The following is a 23,228-nucleotide window of genomic DNA, read 5'->3' as shown; positions in this document are numbered from 1 at the left end:
TTGTTTCTGGGTCAGCAGTATGGCTTTTATAAAGGAACTAGTGGGAATCAGGAACCCGGTAATACCAGTCTGGTTTAACAGGGGCTGGAGGTAAAGAATCTGGATTAAGACTGGCTTCTGCGTACACATCATCCAAAATATCTAAAACAGGAGGGATAGCCAAGGGCCTATGCTGGGGGAGCAGTAGGAATTCCCTGAGCCTTTTCTTGGAATCTGAGTAATCTTGGCCTTCCCAGTGGAAGTGCTCCCTCAATGTATGCAGGGTTTCCCCAAAAGAGTAGTCCTCGGGGGGGGGGGGGGGGGGGACTGAGGGAACAGACTCCTCAGCCTCAGAGTCTTCAAAAGGGGAGTAGGCATAATCCTGGTCCTCAGAATGGTCTGAGGTAATAGAAGCCTGGTCTGAGGAAGGGTAGTCTTCCTCCAATCTGGGTCTTTTGTCAGAGGGGGGTTGAGAACCCCTGATGAGAGTTATCAAATCCTCAGCCATTTTAAGCATATGTTTTTTAGGCATGGGGCCTTGAGAGGAGGTCTGAGGGCCCTGTTTTTTAGTTTTGATGGTAGCTTTAGACTTAGTGAAGGCTTTAATAGAGAAGGTGGTAGGCCTGAAGACGCCTTCAGAAATGGCAGGCCTCACTAAATTTTCTGTTTCCCCGCCAAGAGTGGCGTCGGTACCTGCAGTGGGAATGGAGACCGAAGAGCCTGTGACCTCGGGTACTGAAGACACTGGTAAAATAGTTTCATCGGTAGTCAGGGGCTGCGTAGGCGCCTCGCTGAGAACCGGAGAACCTGTAGTCGGCCTAAGCGGGATCTCAGTACTCTGTGCGAGCCTCAGATGTCGGTCCTTGTCTTTGCATTTTCCCTAAAACTGGCGTTGGGGTATCCGACGACATGATATAATTAAATTTTTTGCCAAAATAATGAAGGGCGAACTTCGCCCGGTGCTTAATAGTGCGCTTGTTGAACCTAGCACAAAAACGGCAGGCCGAGACGTCGTGGTCTGGCCCTAAGCAAGGTATACAGAAAGAATGAAAATCCTTATGCGGTATTTGCTTCCCACAAGAAATGCAATTATTAACTTTGTCTGACATCGGTCTGAGGCAAGTAAAGTTTCCCCAACGGGGTACTTAGCTTTAAAGAAGACTTCAGCTGAAATACTGTTCGTAAATCTCAGGAGCTGGCCGACCGGCACTTGCGAACTGCTTCTGCTTCGGGCACCGCGCGGCAGGAAAGACTGAAGAAAATGGCGTCAGCTGCCTCTTTTATACCCCTGCCGCGCTGACATCAGGGAAGATGTGACGACAACCGACGTCGGACCTAGACTTTGGAATTCGGCCGACCGAGGGCCCGCCTGACGGCAGGATAACCCATCTGTAACGACTGCAGCTGTATGCACGATGAACATCAGCAAAATCAGACAGTAAAATGAAAAAAAAGGCTGGCTGATGATGAGGCTTCTCAAGAAGAGATGTTTAAAAAATAGTAGAGTTAGAAGACAAAACATTCAGAGACAGCATTAATTTATGAAAGTACAAATAAGCAAGTGGACTAGTATTGTACAGCAAGATTTGTTAATTGAGAGAATACATGGTGTGCATGCTCCAAATCTTGCCAGGAGAAGGCACACAAGACCTATATTAAGATGCAATCATACCAGCAGAAAAAAGCTGATCCTGACAAAATTCTGACAAATGGAAGCGTATTAAATGATTGGAAAAGCAAAATATTTGTGGGAAATGACTATTCAATGTACATCATCCAGAAGAAAAGCATGTTTGTATCAGCAGTCAGGGAATGTTGAGACAGAGCTGCGAGATTCAGGTTACATTAGCCATCTTGCTTCAGAAATTTTTTCCTGGACAAACAAAAACATCTTTTGGATGCACAGTTGGCTAAGGAGGAAATAATGTTTAGCCAACAAAGAGTGAGCCAGCAAGCAAAAGAGGACTTTTGGATATCATTCTCCTGACTGTAACCAAGCCCTTAGAGACTTTGCCAGTTAAACCTTTTCCATTGTTCCAAAAGAAAATGCTTGAGTAACAGAAAAAAAGCATAGAAGTTGACTAGAAGAACCAGGAATACTTTGGACTTGAACCAGAGACACGTGTTGGGATATGGAGAGGGTCAAGAAGACAACTAGTAACACTGTGATATTTGTGAATATATGGGAGACTATAAAGCATCAATCTTACTAGATATAGGAAAAGACATAGGAAATGTGGCTTTACAAGAAAATTATTGACACTTGACACACAGACAGTAACCTAGCCTTGACCATCAAGTGTCTACATTACTGAGGAAATCATTCTATGCTGTGCAACTTACAAACAAAGGTAAGGCATCTAGGTCCAAGAAGATCATTGTTCCACTGTATTCAGCATTCATCAGACCCATAATCTAGCACAATGCCCCCCCCCCCCCCCCCCGGTATGTACCAAACCAGGCACATCCAACAATTTGAATGTCCAAAGAAGTTCCTCACTAAAAGAATACAGGGCATAAGTAACGTATCCTATGCAGACCACCACAAGGCCTTATCCCTGTATTTTGTCTCCTACAGGCTTGTTGAGGGGAGATCTACTCCTGGCATACGAAGCAGTGTCAAACACCACCATGATGGGCCTCCTGCATACCTCCACCTGAGTTACCTGTTCTAAATAGTTAAACCTTGGCCTGTGATATAAATAGGAGCTGCTGGACAGACAATTATCCAAGAGACTACCCCTTCTTTGGAACAGGCTCCCCATTCACACAAAGCAGAGTTCATCCCTAACCCAATTCAGGTGTAACTTGGACAATTGGATTGGGAACAAGACATTCATCCCCGTTTTGGCACCTATGTCTCTAATGGACAAAAAGTCTGTAAATGGTTCAGCCCTCCAGGCCCCTGCTTGTAAACAGTTCATCTCTCAGGCCCCTTGCTTGTAAATATTTCACCTCCCAAGCCCCTGCTTGCATTTATCAAGGGTACCAGAACTTGTCAAAAGATTTGGGATGCATGACTAGGCTTAAAAAGGCCCTTATGGTCGATAGCCTAGTATACACCTATGGGCCCTTACATATATATGTGGGTATATACATTTTGATAATAAAAAGCACACCTCAGTGTCAAACAATAAATCATCAGTGGTGTATGACAATGAGGCGTGCTTTTTGGCAACAAGACAATTCAGGAGTTTAATTTAATCTCTTCTTTGGTTTCCTACAGTGGTTTTTGTGGTGTTCTTAAAGTTTGTGACAGCCCTAATCCCAATGAGGCAGGAATGGACTCGCTTGCCACCCTTTTCCAAAGCTTCTGATTCTGTGGTGGCAAGGGGACAAAATGGTGTGGTCTGCAAAACCTAAAGAACGGTCACAAAGGGAATCAGTTTGAGAGTGACTGATGAGAAATGAGCATATAGGAGGGGGATTTAAAGTACACCCATCTTTTGGGGGGATTGCAAGAGTATGTTTTCTGTGCTTCCAGAGTGTAATACTGGTATCCTTAATGGCTTGCTCCAGTTGGCCAATGAAGCACTCCTCCACTTCCTTTAGCTACTCATTTAAGCACGTCAGGGAGTGTATGGGGATGAGAAATAATGTCAGGCAGAGATTAATCCAAAAAAAGACCATATCAGCTTCAAGGTCTCTGGGAAACAGAGGTCAGTGGGGTCATCAGGAGGGAAGCTGTAGGCTGTGAAATATTAAATGTCTGTCTCAGAGATAATGACCTCTGGGTCCTCAAGACATCTTATGGCAGCTTACATGGGAGGGAGATCCCTCCTCCCCCACTAGCATCAGGAGAAGCTTAATGCATGGAACTGCACTGGGAAGGATGTGCCATGGCCACGTGATTAATGTCTAGGCATTAGGAGCCGGGGTCTAAAGTTACACCAGCCAAGTACAATTGCCAGAAGAAAAAAAAAGATTGGGTCTCACATTGGGCAATGTTCTAGAAGGATGTGGTACAACACACATCAGACAGACATATCCATGACTTGCAGAAAAAGCCCTGATGTAGGACGACCCAGAAGACCCTATATTAACATGGGCCAACAAACTTCCTCTGAGCCTGGGGCTGCAGAAGAAACACAGGAATGAGTCCCCCAAGCCTTGAGTATGTCCACACTAAGCACTGGTAAATCTGGGAATCGCTCCTTCAGTTTAGGCTGAGTAGTTTTTTTTTTTTTTTTTTTTTTTTTTTTTAAAAACAACTGACTGACTGACCACCCAATCAAAGGCTTTGCAGTGCAGACATTTCCGGGACCTGTGCCTCCCACAACACAGAATGAGGACTGGTGATTGTTCCAGACTTTTAAGTTGAGGAACAGCTCAATACCTGTGGAGACCAGAAGACCACTGTCACAAAGTATTTTCTTCAATGAAAGCTAGGCTATAGCTTATTCTCCAATCATCAGTCTACAGGTGGGGGACCCCTTCAACCCCCTTGCAGATCTCTGCACAAGAAAGCCAGAACCGTCTACCTCTGATGTCTGTGGCTGTCACTATTTATGGGAGCACTTTATATCATGCTTTTCCTTCAAAGTAACAAAGGCAATGCCAGTGGAGGGCTTAACTAGAAATTTAACAGCCGCAAGGATACTTTGTTTCAAGCAGTGAACATGGAACTTTTCACTGAATTGTGTAAGAATTGAGAGCCAGACGGTGCCATTTAGAAAAGAACTTGTAGGTTTACAGACTAGATGCTAGAGATTAGATGCTGTTGTACAATCACTGACTGACCTCACAGTATGTGCCACCACAAAGTCAGTATGCTCCGGAGCATGGCAGCTTCACAGAAAAAAAAAGTCAAACTCCGACTGGTACAGATAATGCACGATCAAGAAAGGTCCCTGAAGTTAGACTTCTAGCTTACCTGTAAGCCTGGCTTTCTTGGGTCTATGAACCGTAGTACTGAATCTGCACTCCCAACTATGATACTAGTGTGTGGTGCAGCCATTGTGGACAAAGCCGTAATGGGTGATTTACCATCAAAAGCATCATAGGTCTGGACTGTTTTTCCTATAAAGAAAACAAAGAAATCACATTGTGTCAGCTTAATATTTATTTTTACTCATTACCCTAAAAAAAAAAAAAAAAAAAAAAAAACATGTTAAAACTTGTACAATACTGAGACCACCCACAACACCAGATGGTGACATTATACAACATACGTCTCCAAAACATCCTTTTCTCACACCATGCTGCAGAGAAACTGGACATCTTCAGACAACACATGTTGAGATGTGTGCAACCTACAAACTGTTAAAGAGATGGCATATACAGTACAGCTGTGTGATGACTCACTAACAGCAGAAGTAGAAACAATAGGAATAGTGCTGCAGGATTCATATATCTGACCAGAATGTCCACAAGTAGAACAGCAAATTGGTCTTTGGCCATATATTTTAAACATCTTTATTAAATTCATACATTTTGAACAATAACATGGGTATGGTTATAATTCAAAAGTTTTAGTACTTGTTTGGCTGAAAATCTTTTGTGGATGTAAAGGAAGAATACATAAATGGATGAATGCTTATTTGTGAGAATCACAAGTGATTGAATTTAATTTTATATAGTGTAGGTAAGCAGGAGTGTACAAGACAATTAATGTTTGATAAAGTGTAGGTTGTGAAAATGTGCTAGAGACTGTTACAGCAGTTGGTGTGTATTTATTTATCTTACTTTATTTATTTTACATTTGTTGACCGGGCTAGTCTAACTGGATATATGTCCATTTTCAGTAGAGGCCTGGGGAGATAAGCTCAGAGGAAACAAACAAAATCACATATACAAAGATTAATGTATACAATGAACATTGCAGGTGCAGTACAGAGATTAATCAAAGAGGTCATTCGTTCATAACATAGTGAAAAATATACAGGTACAATACAAAATGTAGTTGCAGTACATCATAAAGAAAAAGATGGCAGCTGAATTATACAATATATTAGTATTCAAGCAGTCAAAGAAAAAGTAGGAGCTGAAATTATACAATATATTAGTAAAAGTAGTCTCCTTAATGAGATAATCTTTAAAACTAACCTTAACGTTACCATTAATCCTACCCAACCACCGCAATTCTCTAATGCTGAAATACTCGCCTTAAAGATTCACTTAAACAAAGAAAAAAGTATTAACCTAATTGTTTTATATATCCCCCCTGGGAACAATGTCTATACATTGGAGAATATACTAAACTGGCTAATGAATAACTACCCACAAGAAACTATAATTATGAGTGACGTTAACATTGATTGGTACCTATGCTCTAATGATAATAACCCCACTAACATCAACCTTCATGGTTACTCACAAATTATTACTACATCCACCAGAATGGGAAACTCTAATCAAAAGAAAGCATTCTTGACTGGATCCTTATAAACAATCACCCTCACACATATACGTCCGAACCCTGCCTAATGAAATTAGTGACCACCTTATCACATATATTACTAAAAATAAACCTGACCAGTCCACTGTCCCAGTCTTTAGATCTATAAGAAACAAAAAACTTTGACCTCATAAAATTTAAAATGAGCTGCAATCTTGTAACTGGACACCACTCAAATATCTTCCCTAGATGAAGCAGTAGAACATTTCAATACCACCTTTCTATCCATACTAGATACCCACGCCCAAAAGACTCATCAAAACCAAAACAAAGATTGCCCCTTGGCTCTCAACTGAATCCAAACTCAAAATAAAACTCAGAAATAAAGCTTGGAATACCTGGCGTAACCAAAACAATCCTAGACCGTTTAAATTCCAACAACTAAGAAATGCAACGAAAAAGCCATAGTAGCTGACAAAAAACTTTTATTGTTTGTTACAGAATAAGCACCAAAATAACCCTCAGAAATTCTGGGCAGGCTTGAATAACCTTCTCCACCCAGGTAAATCATCCACTCCAACTCCTGAAACAGCAATGGATAAAGACCCCATAGAAATAGCCAATACCTTCAATATGTTCTTTACAAACATTACCAAAACCTTAGCCAACCAACTATCCTCTTGTAGCCAACCGATCATCGAAACACTACCACAACCTTTAAAGACCTTCTTCCTAAAAGTGTCCCTACATCTTCAATAAGAGCCCTTTTACAAAAACTTAAACCATCTACCCCTCTGCAGACCTACTCCCAGCAGAATACCTTCAAAAGCTGCAGATGTTATAGCCTATCCAGTTTCTATCCTCATTAATCGAACTTTCTCAGAGTCAATAGTACCAACTTTATGGAAAGTATCCCATGTAATACCACTCCATAAAGGAGGGACATCCACAGAATTATCTAACTATAGGCCCATAGCGTTAATGTCCCCATTAGCCAAAATTATGGAAAGATGTATGCACAAACAGCTACTCCACTATCTTATCCATAACAACCTACTAGCCAACTCCCAGCATGGTTTCAGACCCAAACACAGTACCACAACTGCCCTTCTCTCCTTTACTGACACAATAAACCATAACCGTAATGACAAGAAAGTGTCCTCTGCCTTATTTCTAGACCTATCAAAAGCATTTGATATGGTCAACCATCAACTACTCATGGAAACCTTAAAAACCTCTACCTGGATAACTTGACACTAGACTGGTTTAAAGCCTACCTCTCAGACAGGAAACAAGCAGTATTGTGGCAGAATACTCTCTCCACTTTACTACCAAATACCATTGGGGTCCCTCAAGGGTCCATTTTGGGGCCACTTCTTTTCTCGGTCTTCATTAATGACCTCCATACAGTCATTCGAGGCCACCTGTATTCAATATCACGGATGACTCAACACTGGTTTGTTCGGATACATCTCCAGACAGACTATTAACTAAAACCCAAAATTGCTTCACCAAAGTCGAAAACTGGCTATTAGGACTGACAGTTAATCCTAAATCCTAAAAAACTAAATTATTGATCTTTCAACCAACTCACAAAAATCACCTTATTGATGTCTCCATAACATCCAAAATGGTACTATCATTTCCCCAGACCCCACACGAAATTGCTTGGAGTTACTATTGATAATAAACTGAAATTCGACATACATATCAACCTGTCCATCAGAACAGTAAACAAAAATTAGGATCGCTCTATAGAATTAAAACTTCCTAACACCAAGTACTAAAGTCACCATTGCCCGAACACATTTGCTCTCCACCCTTCTTTATTCATCTGCAATATTCACCAATCTTAACAAAACCATACTAGATAAACTATCCAGCTCATATAATCATATAGCTAGATTTGCAGCAGGAACTCCATACAGGACCCATCATTGCACCAACCTAAAAAACCTAAAATGGATTGAACTCCCCAACCTTGTTAGAGTTACCCAACTCACTGAGGTACATAAAATTCTCAAAAACCCTGACAATTGTCCTTCACTTCAGAACCTAGTCCTTCCATACTCTAATCTTAACAGTCTACGTTCTGCAAACAGACCACTCATAAAGACGGTCAAAGCTTACAATACTGGAGGAGATGCACTCTTTCCAAACGCCGTTGGAAAAGTCTGGAACTCTCTTCCCACCAGTATTCTTTCCTCTACCTCTCTACCCCATTTCAAGAAACAACTGTTTCACCACTATCAGAAGCACTGGCTTTGCCAATGCTCATCTCCTGACTGACATTTCCTAGTCTCTATTATCTACCTGAATTGTTCATTGTCTTCATTTTTTTATTTCCTTATATGTATTGTTAACAAATGAATTTTGCAACCTGATTGTTTGTTTGATATTTGACTGTTTCTCTCTCTGTATTATTATAATTTTGGAAATGTCTGTATTTTTGTATAATGTTGGAGCTTTTCTCCCCGGGCCTCCGCTGAAAAAGGACATTGTATCCAGTCGGATTTTTTCCCGGTTAACAAATGTAAAATAAAATAAATAAATAAATAAATAAATTCTGAAGATGTAAGTAACAATATAGAAGGACAAGGCAGGTTGTTATTAAGAAAAGGAACTTGATTACTGAGAAGAGGAGGGTACGTTGAACCAAGTAAGAAGAGCTAGTTGATCAGTCAGGTTTAGTACAGGGGCACAAGCAGTGTATTCTGAGGAAAAGTTTCAATTTGGTTTTAAAGTGTATGTGCTAGCGTTCACAGGTTAGGATAGTAAGAGGAAAGATTCAGTGCTGTGCATGTTTTGTGTTGTCTGTGTTCTGTGTTCTTCGGTCTTGTGTAGTGCTACTGTTAGGGAAAGGGTTTTAGTAACAATGTGCAGAGTTATGGTTAGGGCTAGTACACGAGTAAAGTGGGGAGCTCAAAAAAGGTACTTGAATTGTATCAGAATCTTGTCACCCAAAATGTCAGATTTAGTGTTTGCAAGTTTAGGTGAATGAGAGAGCCCTTGTGTTGTATGAGCAAGTCCATCCTGTGAGGTAACTTGTGCTGACTACCATTTATCCAGGTGTAAGGCAGAAACAATGCTGCCCGAGCCAAAACGGAGATACCACAAGCATCTTTCCATTGCTTTTTTTTATTTTGAATAGGATCGTGAGAATCAGATGAAGCACAGAGGAATTTCTCTTTCCAAGAGATTGGCATCACGGCAGCTGTTTTCCAAGTCTCTGAGTATGGAGCTCTGAAGCAAAGTAGCTTGAGTCATCTGTTCAGAGAGGGGGCAAAGGGACTTGTTTGGGGAGGTCCCTACTGATGAGAAATCAAGACCTCTCTATTTAATAACCATTCATGAGGGTCTGCCTGCAATCTGCTCAGGTATTCTCCCACAGCATTTATCGAATGGAGCATGTACACAGTTATTCAATGCAACCTCTTTCTTCAAGCAATCTCCTAGGCTGTCAAAACAGTCTACAGAGATATTATGATTGTCATCTCTCGCTTGTTGATGTATCATTGTCTGCGAGGATTCAGAAGGATCCTGCATACTAGAGATGATACAGCGACTGCAGGGCCAGGATCAGGGCTTTCATTTCTTTGACATTTACGCAGTATTTTCTGTCCTGTCCTAAACAAACTCCCTGGCCCTTTATGTTTCCAGAATAAGTTCTCCATGCCAGATCGAAAACATCTGTAGAAACCACCTGGCAAGGAGAGAGAAAGTACAGTTTTGTACCTACCATAAATGTAGATGTTCGAAGATCCACATTGCTGCAGTCCTAACACTTGGGTAGTCCGCTGTCCCAGTCGGCCCGAATACCAAAGTATAAGGCTGACGTCGGTCAAGGCGCATTTGTCTGACATCAGGACGTCAGGGTACAAATGCGCATGACCAACGTCATATCCTCAGTCTTTTCTTGCCCCAGATGTCAGAAGACCCTAAAAAGATAAGGCCAAAACCAAAAAACACCAAACACTCCTGTACCTAATATATGTACAATATATACAAATTTACAAAAATAGAAACCCCACCCACACAACCACCCCTAAACACAGAGGGGAAGGAGGGAGGGTAAATTGGACTGCAGCAATGTGGATCTTCGAACATCTACATTTATGGTAGGTACAAAACTGTACTATGTTCTTCATCTCACATTGCTGCAGTCCTAACACTTGGGTAGAATCCCAAAGCAGAGGTAAGGGAGGATGGCTAAACTATAATGAAGCAGGAGCTGCCAAAATGCCCTGCAACACAGCAGTGGCAAAACCAGCCCTGGATTTAGAATAGAGAGGAAGGTGGTAATGCTTGGAGAAAGTATGCACTGAACTCCAAGTAGCTGCCTCCAAAATATCCTTAGTTGCCACCCCCCTTAGAAATGCTGTTGAAGTGGCAGTAGCCCTCGTGGAATGAAGCCTAATCCCAGCTGGAATCTCCTTGCCATGATGGGAATAACAGAATGCAATGCAAAACCCAATCCACTTAGATATAGTTTGTTTTGACACAGGCTTGCCCTGGGAACTCAAAGCAAAAGAAACAAACAACTGCTGAGACTGCCTAAAATCCCTAGTCCTGCTTAAATAATAACGCAACTGCCTGTGTACATCTAAAGTGTGCAAAATCTTTTCCCCTTATTTTGGGGATTTGCATAAAAAGTAGGCAAATGAATAGTTTGGTTTAAAGCCACACTAGAAACCACCTTAGGCATAAATGAAGGATTAGTACGTAATGATACCCTATCCTTATGAAAAATCAAAAAGGCTCAACGCCATAAGGGCCTGCAATTCAGAAACCCTTCTTGCAGAAGTAATGGCCAACAAAAAAGCAGTCTTCCATGACAAGTATTTCAATTCAGCAGTAGCCGCAGGCTCAAAAGGTTGTAGAGTAAGTTTCTCCAACACAAAATTGAGGTCCCAAGCAGGAGTAGGAGCTCTACGTGGGGTCTTATATTCTTTGCCCCTCTAAGAAATTGCTTGAACAAAGGATGAGAAAACAATGGTGGGTCACAATCATAGTGAGCTGAAATTGCTGCAGCATGAATCTTAATGGAAGAGAAAGACAAACCTTTGTCCAATAACTCAGTAAGATATTGAAGAGCCACACTCAAATTAGGCTCAGAAACATCCAAATCCTTTGCTGCACTCCAAAATAAAAATCTCTTCCATATTTCTGCATACACTTTACGTGTACTAGGCCTTCTGGCTTCCATAATCACATTCAAAACTTGTTGAGGAAGTTGAGACCTGCTGTGGTTCAAAACAGAATATGCCAGGCTGTTAGATGAAGAGAGTGAAGCTTGACATTGAGGAGATGACCGTCCCTCTGAGACAAAAGGTGTGGAATTAAAGGTAAAGGCCATGGAGGCTTCCTTACCAGATTCCTCAGTAATGGGTACCAGTGTTGCGAGGCCAATCTGGAGCTATCAAAATCATCCTTGGCTTGTCTTGTCTGACCTTTAGGAGTACCTTTGGGAGGAGAGGCAGAGGTGGAAAGGCATACACATGAAGATTTTCCCAACTGAGCGAAGAGCATCCACTTTCCAAGCTGTGTGATGAAACCTTTTCGTGCAAAACTTTGGCAGCTGGTGGTTTAGTGGAGAAGCGAACAGATCTATGTCTGGAGTTCCCCAGGACACTGTCAATTGTCGAAATACATGAAGATCCAGTTTCCACTCGTGGGGATCCATGATTTGCCTGCTTAACACATCTGCTAAGGAGTTCTGTGCTCCTGGCAGAAACCTTGCCTGTAGATTTAGCTGCAAGCTGAGCGCAGTCTCCCACAAAATCATTGCTTGCCTGCATAGAGGATAAGAATGTGTTCCCCCTTGCTTGTTGATGTACCACATGACAGTAGTGTTGTCTGTTAGAATCAACACCTGCCCTGGAAGAAGTAACTCCTTGAAAGCCATTAATGCAAACTGGACTGCTAACATCTCCTTCATGTTGATATGTAGATGCTGTAGTCTGGCAGGCCACTTGTCTTGTATCCACTTTCCATTCAGATGAGCTCCCAAGCTATGTCTGAGGCATCTGTCGTTAGAATCTGACTCGCCTCTGGCCGGGTCACAGAGAGTCCCTTGTTTAGGTGACATTCCTGAGCCCACCACAAAAATTCCGTTTGAATGCAAGGTATTATTGGAATGACAGTGTCCAAATCCTGGCAGTGCTGTGTCCATACATTTTTCAGATACCATTGCAGCTTCCTCATATGCAGTTTGGCATTGGGAAGCACCAGAATACAAGATGCCATGAACCCTAATGCTTGAAGGACTGTCCTTGCAGTCAGCACGGACTGATGAGATAGTTGATGGAAGTAAAGGGATAGACTCTTTTGTTTGTCCGGGGTTAAAAAGGCCATCTGGGCTGCTGTATTCAGTCTCACACCCAGAAAGCACATGTCTTGAGAGGGTACTAGACTGGACTTTATTTCGTTCACAGAATACCCCAGGCATCTTAGCACTGCTATCACATATTCCAGATGCTGAAGAAGCTCGTCCTTTTCTTGAGCCAGAATCAGACAGTCGTCCAAGTAAGGATAGATTTGTATTCCTTTTAGCCTGAAAAAGCTACAACTGGAGCCAGAACTTTTGTGAATACTCTGGGCGCAGTAGATAAGCCAAAGGGCAATGCAGAGAACTGATAATGTGAATTTCCAGCTCGAAACCGCAGATATTTCCTGCAACTGAGTCTGATAGGCACATGAAGGTAAGCCTCCTTGAGATCTAAAGTTACCATCCAGTGATCTTTGCCCAGCAGAGGTAAAAGCTGTTGTAACGTCAACATTTTGAACTTGGGAATGTCCAAATAAGTGTTGAGGATAGACAAATCCAAAATTGGTCTCCACGTGTTCCCCTTTTTGGTACTAGGAACAGGCGAGAATAAAATCCTAGGCCCCTTTCTGGCACAGGAACCGGCTGAATGGCCCCTATCTGGAGCAACAGAGAAATTTGCTTGTGAGCCTCTTTTCTTTGTATAGGAGGAATGTCTGGCATGCCTTTGAATGGAGGCAAGGTATGGAAATAAAACCTGTAACCGTGGTGAACGATATCCAATACCCATCTGTCTTGGGTAATAACACTCCAATTTTCTTTGAAAAGTGCCAGCCTTCCTCCCAAAGGTGCTGCCAGACGAGAAGGCTCTGGCAGTAGAAAAGGCAAGTCATTGGGTCTGCTTACGAAAGGACTGACCCCTGCCCTCACCAGAAGACTGGGCAGGCGAACTGCCTGTTCTAGGCCTAAAAGAACCTTGAGCTCTGCCCCTACCACGTCTAGATCTACCCCTAGACTGAGAATCATAAGAAGGATAAGTCCACCCCTTAGTAGGCCAATTTCTACTAAACTTTGGAGGCTGAACCTGCAAAAAATCTTTAACAGTCTGCATAGACTTAGCCTTGTCCTCCATTTTCTTTAAAACTGTTTCCACAGGCACCAAACAACACATCAGATTGTAAAGGAGCATCTAAAATCCTTGTCTTTACATGTTCAGCTAAATTCTGATCCCTCAGCCAGGCGTGCCTGCGAAGAACAGAACCAGTGGCTGCCACCCTCGAAGAGGCCTGTACAGCATCAAAACCACATTGCAAGGAATGCTTACCCACCTGTTCAGAAACATGAACCAAATCCTGCAATTCTTTACACTCAATACCTTCCGCCAGAGCATCTACCTTAGACTTCAATTGTGAAAGGAGATAATTTTGGTATTTCAACATGTGAAACTGGCAATTCAAAGCCCTCATGGCTAAAGTGGAAGAAGTATACACCTTTTTCCCCATCTATCCAAAGCCCTTGCCTCTTTATCAGAAGGAACAGGATTTTTAACAACAGAAGCCTTAACCCCTTTAGGGCCCTGAGAAACAGTTTCTGGGTCTGCCCTAGGACTCTTAAAAAGATACATATGAGCTTCAGGCACTCTATAATACCTGTCCGGTTTAACTGGGGCAGGAGGCAAAGAATCAGGGTTCAGGGAAGCCTCTGCAAAAACATCCTCTACCACATCCAGAACAGGAGGTATAGCTAAAGGCCTATGCTGGGGTAGAAACAAAAATTCCCTAAGCCTTTTCCTAGAATCAGAGAAATCTTGACCTTCCCATTTAAAATGCTCCCTCATGGAATGGAGAGTCTCTGAAAAAGAAAAATCCTCAGGAGGAGAAGCCGAAGGTGTAGAGTCATCTACATCAGAATCAGAATAAGGAGGATACTCCTGCAAGTCTTCAGCCGAAGACTCAGAAGCCTACGAACACTGCTCAAAACTCTCAAGCTCAGGTTCCACCCTAGGCCTCTTATCAGGGGGTAAAGAACCTCTAATCATAGTAATCAAATCTTCTGCCATTTTAAGCATATGTTTCTTAGGCAGAGACCCTGAAGAACTAGGGGAGACCCCCACTGAAGTTAACCCTGGCCGGCCTCTAGAAGGAGCCTTGGAAACAGAAGGGGAGGGCCTAACCACCTTAGGAAGGGAGGGGAGAACAGCTACCTGAGAAGCCCCTTCAGCCTGGCCTACCTCCTGAGTGGACACATCTTGTAACAGTAAAGTCTCTCCCTGAGAATCCAAAGGAACTTCTGGTAGAACCACCGGCTCCACCGAGCCCTCTAAAGAACCGCCGTCCAGGACAGACGGTTCTTCTACCCTAAACTTCGCTGCTTTGTCTTTGCGCTTTTAGGAAGCGGCCGGAGCATCCGACGGTATGTTGTAATTACAACGCTTCCCAAAAACTAACCTGGCACAATCTAAACTTCTCTTAATAGTGCGTTTGTTAAATCTAGCACAAGAGCGACAGCCAACAACGTCGTGCTCAGGCCCTAAGCAAGGTATACACAATGTATGGTAATCTCTATGAGGTATCTGTTTCCCACAAGAAATACAGTTATTCACTTTTTCTGACATCCGGTTAAATACTGAGGCAAGAAAAACCAAAATATTCTAACGGGGTACTTAGCCAACTTTGATTTGGTCTGAAACTCCGACTTCAGAAAATTTCAGAACGCCAACCTGCACTCGCAGTACTGCTTCTGCATCGGACCATGCGGCAAAAAAAGACTGAGGATATGACGTCGGTCATGCGCATTTGTACCCTGACGTCCTGATGTCAGACAAATGCGCCTTGACCGACGTCAGCCTTATACTTTGGTATTCGGGCCGACTGGGACAGCGGACTACCCAAGTGTTAGGACTGCAGCAATGTGAGATGAAGAACATCCAGAAAAGGCACTCCTGGATTGAGTGATATCAGGTTGATCCACAGAAAAAATTCCTTCTTTCTGAAGGGTAAGACAGGAGTTGGGAAGTTCAAAGGGTGGCAGTGCTGTTTCTAAATAGATGTTTCTAAATAGATTTTGGATACCACTGGATCTTCCTCATGTGGAGTCTGTCAAAATGTATCGTTTGTATGGTTGAAGCCAGGGCTTTCAATATCTCCTTTACAGAAGTGAATTCTAGTGGAAGGAATGACTGAAGTAAAAAGTCAGAAATTGCATCTTGTCTAAGAGAAGAAATGTCATCATGGAAGCTGTGCTGACATAGCAGCCTAGAAAGACTAGTTCCTGAGATGGAAGAAGGACAGAATTTTTCAAGTTTATAAGGCCCTGGATGAGAAAAAGGACCATGGTGAACTTAAGATCGAACAGGAACTTGTGTTTCGAAGAAACCTAGAGAAGTAGATTGACTAGACAGGTAGAGATATTAAATCTATGGAACCTGCAGAAGTCAATGACAGGAGCTCGGCATTTGGTGAATAGCCTTAAAGCTGTAGAAAGACCAAAGCAGAAAACTGAAAGTGAAATTGTAAGGCACAACATGAAGAATTTGTTGTGTCTGGGTGAAAGGGAATATGCAGATAATTCATCATTAAACTCTAGGGCAACCAAAAAAGGCTTGAGGAAGAATAATTGGAAGCAACGTTTAAAGAGACAGCATCTTGAACTCTGGTACCCTTAGAAAAGTGTTGAGGACTGTTAAATCCAGAATAGGTCTCAAAGTGCCCCCCTTTCTTGGAACTTAGATTCTTGAATAAAACCCTATTTTTCCTGAAAGACAGGAACTGGTTCTTCAGTTCCCTGATAGAACAAGTATTTTTGAATGGCAAAAAAGTCAGCATTCTTGATGTGCAGGCACTTGCAGAATACTCAAAAGGGATGGAGAAGAAGCCATAAGAGTCTGTAGTAATTTTCTCTGATGTTGAGGGTTCACTGATCTGAAGTTAGCAGTCTCCATATAAGCAAGGAATGAGTAACGGGGAGGAGATCTAAGGCAAGTATCTGCAAACTGGCAGATTTGCCTAGAAAGGAACCCCTTGCCCCCCTTGAAGTCTGGCTTTGATCTTCACTGGAACTTCTTTTTAGAAAACATTTTACCCTTTTGCCATTTTTTTTTTTAATCTTTTCAAAAGAGACCAGCCTTGGAAAGATAACTCCTCTGGAATTTTAGTACAGAGCAAAGAAAAAATCTGCTTAAAATTCTGAACAATTTTGCCTCTCTCCTGCAGGTTTTTAAAATTTTCAGCAGTGGCAGGTCCAAAGAGATTTTTTTCCCATCCAGGAGGTAAAGAATGAAGTCTCAACCAAGAATACCTTCTTAAAATAGGCCCAGTAGCTGCAGTCTGGAAGATGCATCAACAGAATCATAACGGCATTTCATGGAATTTGTAGCTACTTAGGTAGCAGAAATGAGCAAAGGTACCAAAGAATTTTTATCATTGGACTCAGGCATATCTGACACCAGTTTATTCAGATCTCTTGTAATAGAAAAATGGCATCTAACCACATGGGTTTGACAGTTTATGGCATGAAAAGAAAGCATAGATGGGGTGTACGGTGTACACCTTTCTGTACCCATCTACAGCCCTGCAGTCGTCATCATTAGACCAGGCACTACATGATGGAAGCAATGTGGTGTGTTTGCCATATTCTACAGAAATGGCTGCTAGCTTTGGAGGAGGATATTTATAAAGAAATTTGTGGATGTCAAGAATTTGCAAAAACTGTCAGGTTTTGTAGGTGCTGGAGGTTGAGATTCTGGGTTCAAGGAAACAGTAGCAAAGGTATCTTGTAAACTTCTAAGAAAGGCTTGGGAACTCCCATATAAAACATGTCAATGTACAGATTCTACATATCAGAGACCTGCTTACCTTTATACGTCTGTGTTTCTATGTGTATTATACATGTATATTTGTTTACTGGGGTAGTGCACTGAATAGTATTAAAATTTCAGGCTCAGCTCGGGTGAAATACAAAACATTTCATACACACATACAACACAAAATACAGAAATCTAAGCAATAGCAGAGCACTTCAGACTAGCTACATAGAAAAACATTTACATTCTTGTGAAAAAGCAAAGTGTAGTGCACAATCAAGCAGAGTATAAAGTACAATATATACATTAGTTTGTAAAGTGGGTCAACTTTTACCAAATCTGACAGAAAAGGGACTACGAAAGGAGACAAGGATAGCATGTTAGTTAATATGTCTTGTACTGCAGCAAGAGTGTTTGGCTTGGAAGAAGTGCTATTTGGATTGTATTTTGAATCTGGAGTAAGTACTGATTTCTTCTAGGTTGATGGACAGAGTATTGCCAAAGAGTAGATGTCTGAGAGGGGAAGGCATGTGCTGTGCTGTGGAGTTTGGTTCAAGTCATAACAAAGAGTTGGTGTGGCTTATGAGTAGTGTCTCATATTGTATGAGGAGTTTTTTTCATGAAGTCTACCTGCAAGGGGAGTAACGGTAGGTTAGATCTTTGTTTTATGGGCAGCCGTTTGGCTTTTTCCTAGGCTGATACCAGTGATACTCACCAAGAGATGAGCTTGTAATGAATCAGCAGATGCTATTAGAAATTGTCTGTAGAGTGGCGGTGTTTTTCTGAAAGAAGTGAAAATTGGAAGTCCAGATTTAAGTTTAGAAAGGAGAACTCCTTTGCTGATGGCTGTTTTTGATGGTTGGAAAATAACAGGAGACATCTTTCTGGCCCAGAAGAGGAAGGAGTTCATTCTGGCTCTCACTTTATGTGGAAATGGAAGTTTAGTGACTGATCAAACCATAATCCTAGGTATTTGAAGGTGGAGGTTCTTTTGATGGAATGGTTATGTAAATCAAAGATAGCTAAAAAGTTAGGTGCTCCATGAATTTTCTGTGGAGTTCCTAAAAGTAGAGTTTTGGTCTTGGAGTGGTTAAGAAGTAGATTATGAGCCACCGGTAGAGCAAATGTCAATTGACTTGCCACTGAATGTTGGTGTGAGAGTGCCTTGATCAGTAAATTACCATGTCATTAGCATGCAGGAGTGGGAGGTGGGGGGGGCACAAGGAAGTTTGTTCAAGGATATGGAAAGAAAAAGGAGGACAAGAAAGTACAGTTGTGTACACTTACCATAAATGTAGATGTTCGAGTGTATTCACTGTTGCAGTCATTACATTTGGGTAATCTGCTGGCAGGTTGCCCTCAATCAGCCTGATTAACAAAGTCTTGGGTCCTGCGTCGGCTGCTGTCCCTTCTTCCATGATGTCAGGTTGTCAGGGGTATAAAACATGCAGCCGACGCCATTTTCATCAGTTTTTCTTGCCCCAGATGTCAGGTGCCCCTCAAATGGTGAGCAATATATATATATATATATATATATATATATATATATATATATATATATATATATATATATATATATATATATATATATATATATATGCATGTAATTTAGAACACAAAAAAATTAGCTCCAAATAAAAGCAAATGCAACAAAAAGGCTTTTGAGCATAGTAAGAGAAAGAAGAGGTATAAAAAGAGAAAAGTAGGGGGTTGGCAGGTGGCTAACCAGGACTGCAACAGTGAATACACTCGAACATCTACATTTATAGTAAGTGTACACAACTGTACTATGTTCTTCGTGTTTCACTGTTTCAGTCATTACATTTGGGCAGAATCCCAAAGTTATGGTTGGGAGGATGGAATTATATAGCATTAGGAGCAGCTATAAGGCCTGCAGGACAGCAGTGGCAAAGCCTGCGCTGGATTTAGAGAACAGAGGTAAATGGTAATGCTTGGTGAACGTATGAACTGAGCTCCAGGTAGCAGCTTCTAGAACGTCTCTAGTAGGAACCCCTCTGAGAAAGGCTGCAGAAGTAGATGCAGCCCTGGTGGAATGGGATCTGATCCCCTTGGGGACAGGTTTACCATGATGCGTGTAGCAGAAATGAATACAATGGCTTACCCTTTTTGAAATGGTCTGCTTTGAGATCGCTTTTCCCTCTGCCACTGCAGCAAATGCCACTAGTAGTTGCTCAGATTTTCTTAGAGATTTTGTCCTGTTCAAGTAGAATCTTAGTTGTCTGTGTACATCCAATGAATGCAGAATCCGCTCCCCCTTGTTCTGTGGATTTGGGAAAAAAAGTTGGCAGATGAACGGTCTGATTAAGAGCCACACTAGATACCACTTTAGGCATAAATGACGGATTGGTCCTGAGCGCTACCCTGTCCGGGTAGAAAATAATAAAAAGCTCCACTGCCATGAGAGCCTGTAGTTCTGAGATCCTTCTAGCTGAAGTGACTGCTAAAAGAAAAGCTGTCTTCCAAGAGAGAAATTTTTTGTCCGCAGTAGCAGCTGGCTCAAAAGGAGGCAGAGTGAGTTTTTCCAACACAAAATTGAGGTCCCATGCAGGAGTTGGTGCTCTCCTGGGGGGTCTTAAATTTTTGGCCCCTCTGAGATACTGCTTTAGCAGGGGATGAGAAAAGTGGGGAGGCTCTGTGCTGTAATGAGCTGAAATGGCAGAGGCGTGGATTTTTATGGAAGGGAAAGATAGGCCCTTGTGAACCATCTCAGTTAAATATTGCAGAATCTGAGGAATATTGGGCATTTCTGTGCTTATTCCTTGTGCCCAATTTTAGGCACAGAATCTTTTCCATTTTTCAGCACAAGATTTTCTAGTACTAGGCCTTCTAGCCTCCAAAATGACATCCATCACAAGTTTGCTGAGAGATGTAACTGGTGAAATTAGTTGATTAGCCATGCTGCAAGATTCAGAGTTTGGGGCAGAGTGTGTAGAATTTGAAAGTTCTGCTGAGACAGTAGATAAGGTGTCTGAGGCAAGTACCATGGAGGAAGGTGTGACATATTGCGTAGGAGTGGGTATCAGTGTTGGCGAGGCCAGTCTGGAGCAATCAGAATCATTTTTGTTTTTTCCTGTCTGACTTTTAATAATATCTTGGAGAGCAAAGGCAGAGGGGGAAAAGCATAGACTGATAAGGTTTTTCCAGCTGAAGGATAGAGCATCCACTTTCCAAGCTGCTTTGTGATGGATTCTTGTGCAGAATTTGACCAACTGATAGTTTTGGGGTGAGGCAAAATGATCTATGTCTGGGCTCCCCCATTTGCGTGTCAACATGTTGAAGATTTGCAGATCCAGTTTCCATTCGTGTGGGTCCATAAGATTTCTGCTTAGTTCGTCTGCCAAAGTATTTTGCTTTCCTGGCAGGAATTGAGCTTGTAGCTGTATTTGGTAAATCAAGGCTGTGTTCCACAAGGTCATGGCTAGTCTGCAAAGGGGGTAAGAATGGGTACCCTCCTGCTTGTTTATGTACCACATGACTGTGGTGTTGTCCATGTTTATCAGTAGTTGTCCTGGATGAAGAAAGCCCTTGAAAGCTGTCACAGTATTCTGTACAGCTAGCATCTCTTTCTGGTTGATATGCAGGTGCATTTGATTTGGGCTCCATTTGCCCTGAATGCATATCCCTGCCAGATGTGCCCCCCAAGCATAGTCTGATGCATCTGTAGTCAGGGTTTGGGTGGCAGGGGGTGGAATGCATGACAGTCCCTTGTTTTGGTGACAGGCCTCTGCCCACCATAGGAACTCTTGCTGCAGGCAAGAAATTATAGGAATCATTGTTTCCATGTTGTGACAATGCTGACTCCATAAGCTTTTTAGGTACCATTGGAGTTTCCTCATATGCAGTCTTGCATATGGAATTAGAAGAATGCAGGAAGCCATGAACCCCAAGGCCTGCAGAATTGGTCTTGCAGATAACTAGGTTTTTGTGGCCACTTGTTTGAAGTAAGTCATCAATTGATTTGTTTGTCTGGTGTGAGATAAGCCATCTGGGCAGTTGCATTCAAGCTTGCACCCAGGAATGTAATTTTTTGAGAGGGTACCAGTTGTGATTTCTTTTCGTTTATGGTGTACCCTAGGCAAGTTAGAAGCCTTTTTACAAACGCCAGATGCTGTAGAAGAGTGCCCTTGTTTTCTGCCTGAATTAGACAATCGTCCAGATAAGGATAAATTTGAATGTTTCTTTGTGGCGCAGTAGACAATCCAAAGGGCAGTGCAGAGAACTGGTAATGCAAATAGCCTGCTTTGAAGTGGAGGCATCTTCTGCAAGATTCCTTGATTGGAATATGCAGGTAAGCCTCTTTTAAGCCTAGGGTTACCAGCCAGGCATCCTTGCCTAGCATAGGCAGTAAAACTGTTGTAGAGTCAGCATCTTGAATTTTGGAATGTCCAGAAAAGTATTTAGAATGGATATGTCCAGAATTGGACGCCATGATTTGTCTTTTCTGCGTACCAGGAAAAGTCTTGAATAAAAACCTTGTCCTTTTTCCTTTTCTGGTACTGGTTGAATAGCCCCCATATCCATGAGGGACATAACTTGTTTCTGGGCCTCTGCCCACTGATTTGGAGGCAGATCTGGCCATCTGTTTGGAATTGGCAACGTCTGGAAATTAAATCTGTATCCCTGGGATACTATATTTAAAACCCACTTGTCCTGGGTAATTACATGCCAATTTTGTGCATGAAGTGCTAGTTTTCCCCCCAAAGGGGCTGCCAAAAGTTAAGTGCTTGGAAATGGCAGAGGAAAGTCATTGAGACTTTTTACTGTAGGGAGGTGCCTTGCTACTTCCAGATTTGGAGGTGGAGGCACCCCATTGTTTTGTTCTGTAAGTTCCTTGTGACTGAAACCTGGAGCCTTTGGAGTGTCTGGGTTTGACCTGAGTGGCTCTGGTGGGTACTGGAAAGGACCAATTCTTAGTAGGCCAGTGCCTACTGAACCTGGGTGGCTGCACTTGTAGGAAATCTTTTACAGTTTGCAAAGATTCAGCTTTGTCTTCCATCTTTTTCAAAACTTCTTCTGTCTTATTACCAAATAGACTGTCCTGTTGTAAAGGAGCATCCAACAATTTTGCTTTTACATGGATCATGCAGATTTTGCTCCTTGTGCCAAGCATGCCTTCTTATCACAGATCCAATTACAGCGGCCCTGCAAGAGGCCTCCAAGGAATCAAAACCACATTGCAAAGTATGCTTTCCAACTTGTTCAGCTGAATGCAATAAATCCTGTAACTCTATTTTCCACACAGTCAGAAATCAACATCATTTTCTGTTTAAGTAAGCCCATGACATGCTGCTGATATTTAAGCATATGAAATTGACAGTTTAAAGCCCTGATTGCCAGGGTTGCAGACGTGTAAACCTTCTTACCCCACCTACCCAGCGCCCTGGAGTCTCTATCAGAAGGGGTAGGATTTTTAGCAGTAGAAGCCTTAACACCCTTGGGACCCTGAGAAATTATTTCAGGGTCAGCAGTAGGGTTTTTAAAAAGAAATTTGTGGGAGTCAGGAACCCTGTAATATCTGTCTGGCTTACTAGCAGCCGGAGGCAGGGAATCAGGAGCCATGTTGGAATCTGAGAAAACATCAACAACAATGTCTAAAACAGGAGGTATAGCCAAAGGCCTATGCTGAGGAAGAATCCCTAAGCCTCTTTTTGGATTCTGAAAAATCCTGACTCTCCCAATGAAAATGTTCCCTTAAGGTATGCAAAGTTTCTCCAAAAGAAAAATCCTCCGGAGGAGAGGCAGACGGGATGGATTCTTCTGCATCAGAGTCCTCATAAGGTGTAATAGATAATTCCTGATCAGAAGAGGAATCAGAAGAAATGGAA

The 23,228-nt window shown here is 42.2% G+C and overlaps 1 protein-coding gene across 2 annotated transcripts in view; it reads right to left on the bottom strand.

The window, feature by feature from the left end:
• The window catches only part of WDR81 (WD repeat domain 81), a 626,861-nt gene that overhangs the window by 95,924 nt on the left and 507,709 nt on the right, over positions 1-23,228 (bottom strand). For both annotated transcript variants that reach the window (XM_044054364.1, XM_044054363.1), the window contains exon 9: positions 4,853-4,998. In XM_044054364.1, the coding sequence (XP_043910299.1) occupies positions 4,853-4,998 (146 nt within the window). The remainder of the gene's footprint in view (positions 1-4,852; positions 4,999-23,228) is intronic.

Source organism: Protopterus annectens, chromosome 13.part0 (genome assembly GCF_019279795.1).
Source record: "Protopterus annectens isolate FY-2018-M chromosome 13.part0, PAN1.0, whole genome shotgun sequence".
NCBI classification, from domain to species: Eukaryota; Metazoa; Chordata; order Ceratodontiformes; family Protopteridae; genus Protopterus; species Protopterus annectens.
Note: the sequence above shows the minus strand (reverse complement) of the source record. Positions and strands in the feature narration are given on the sequence as shown.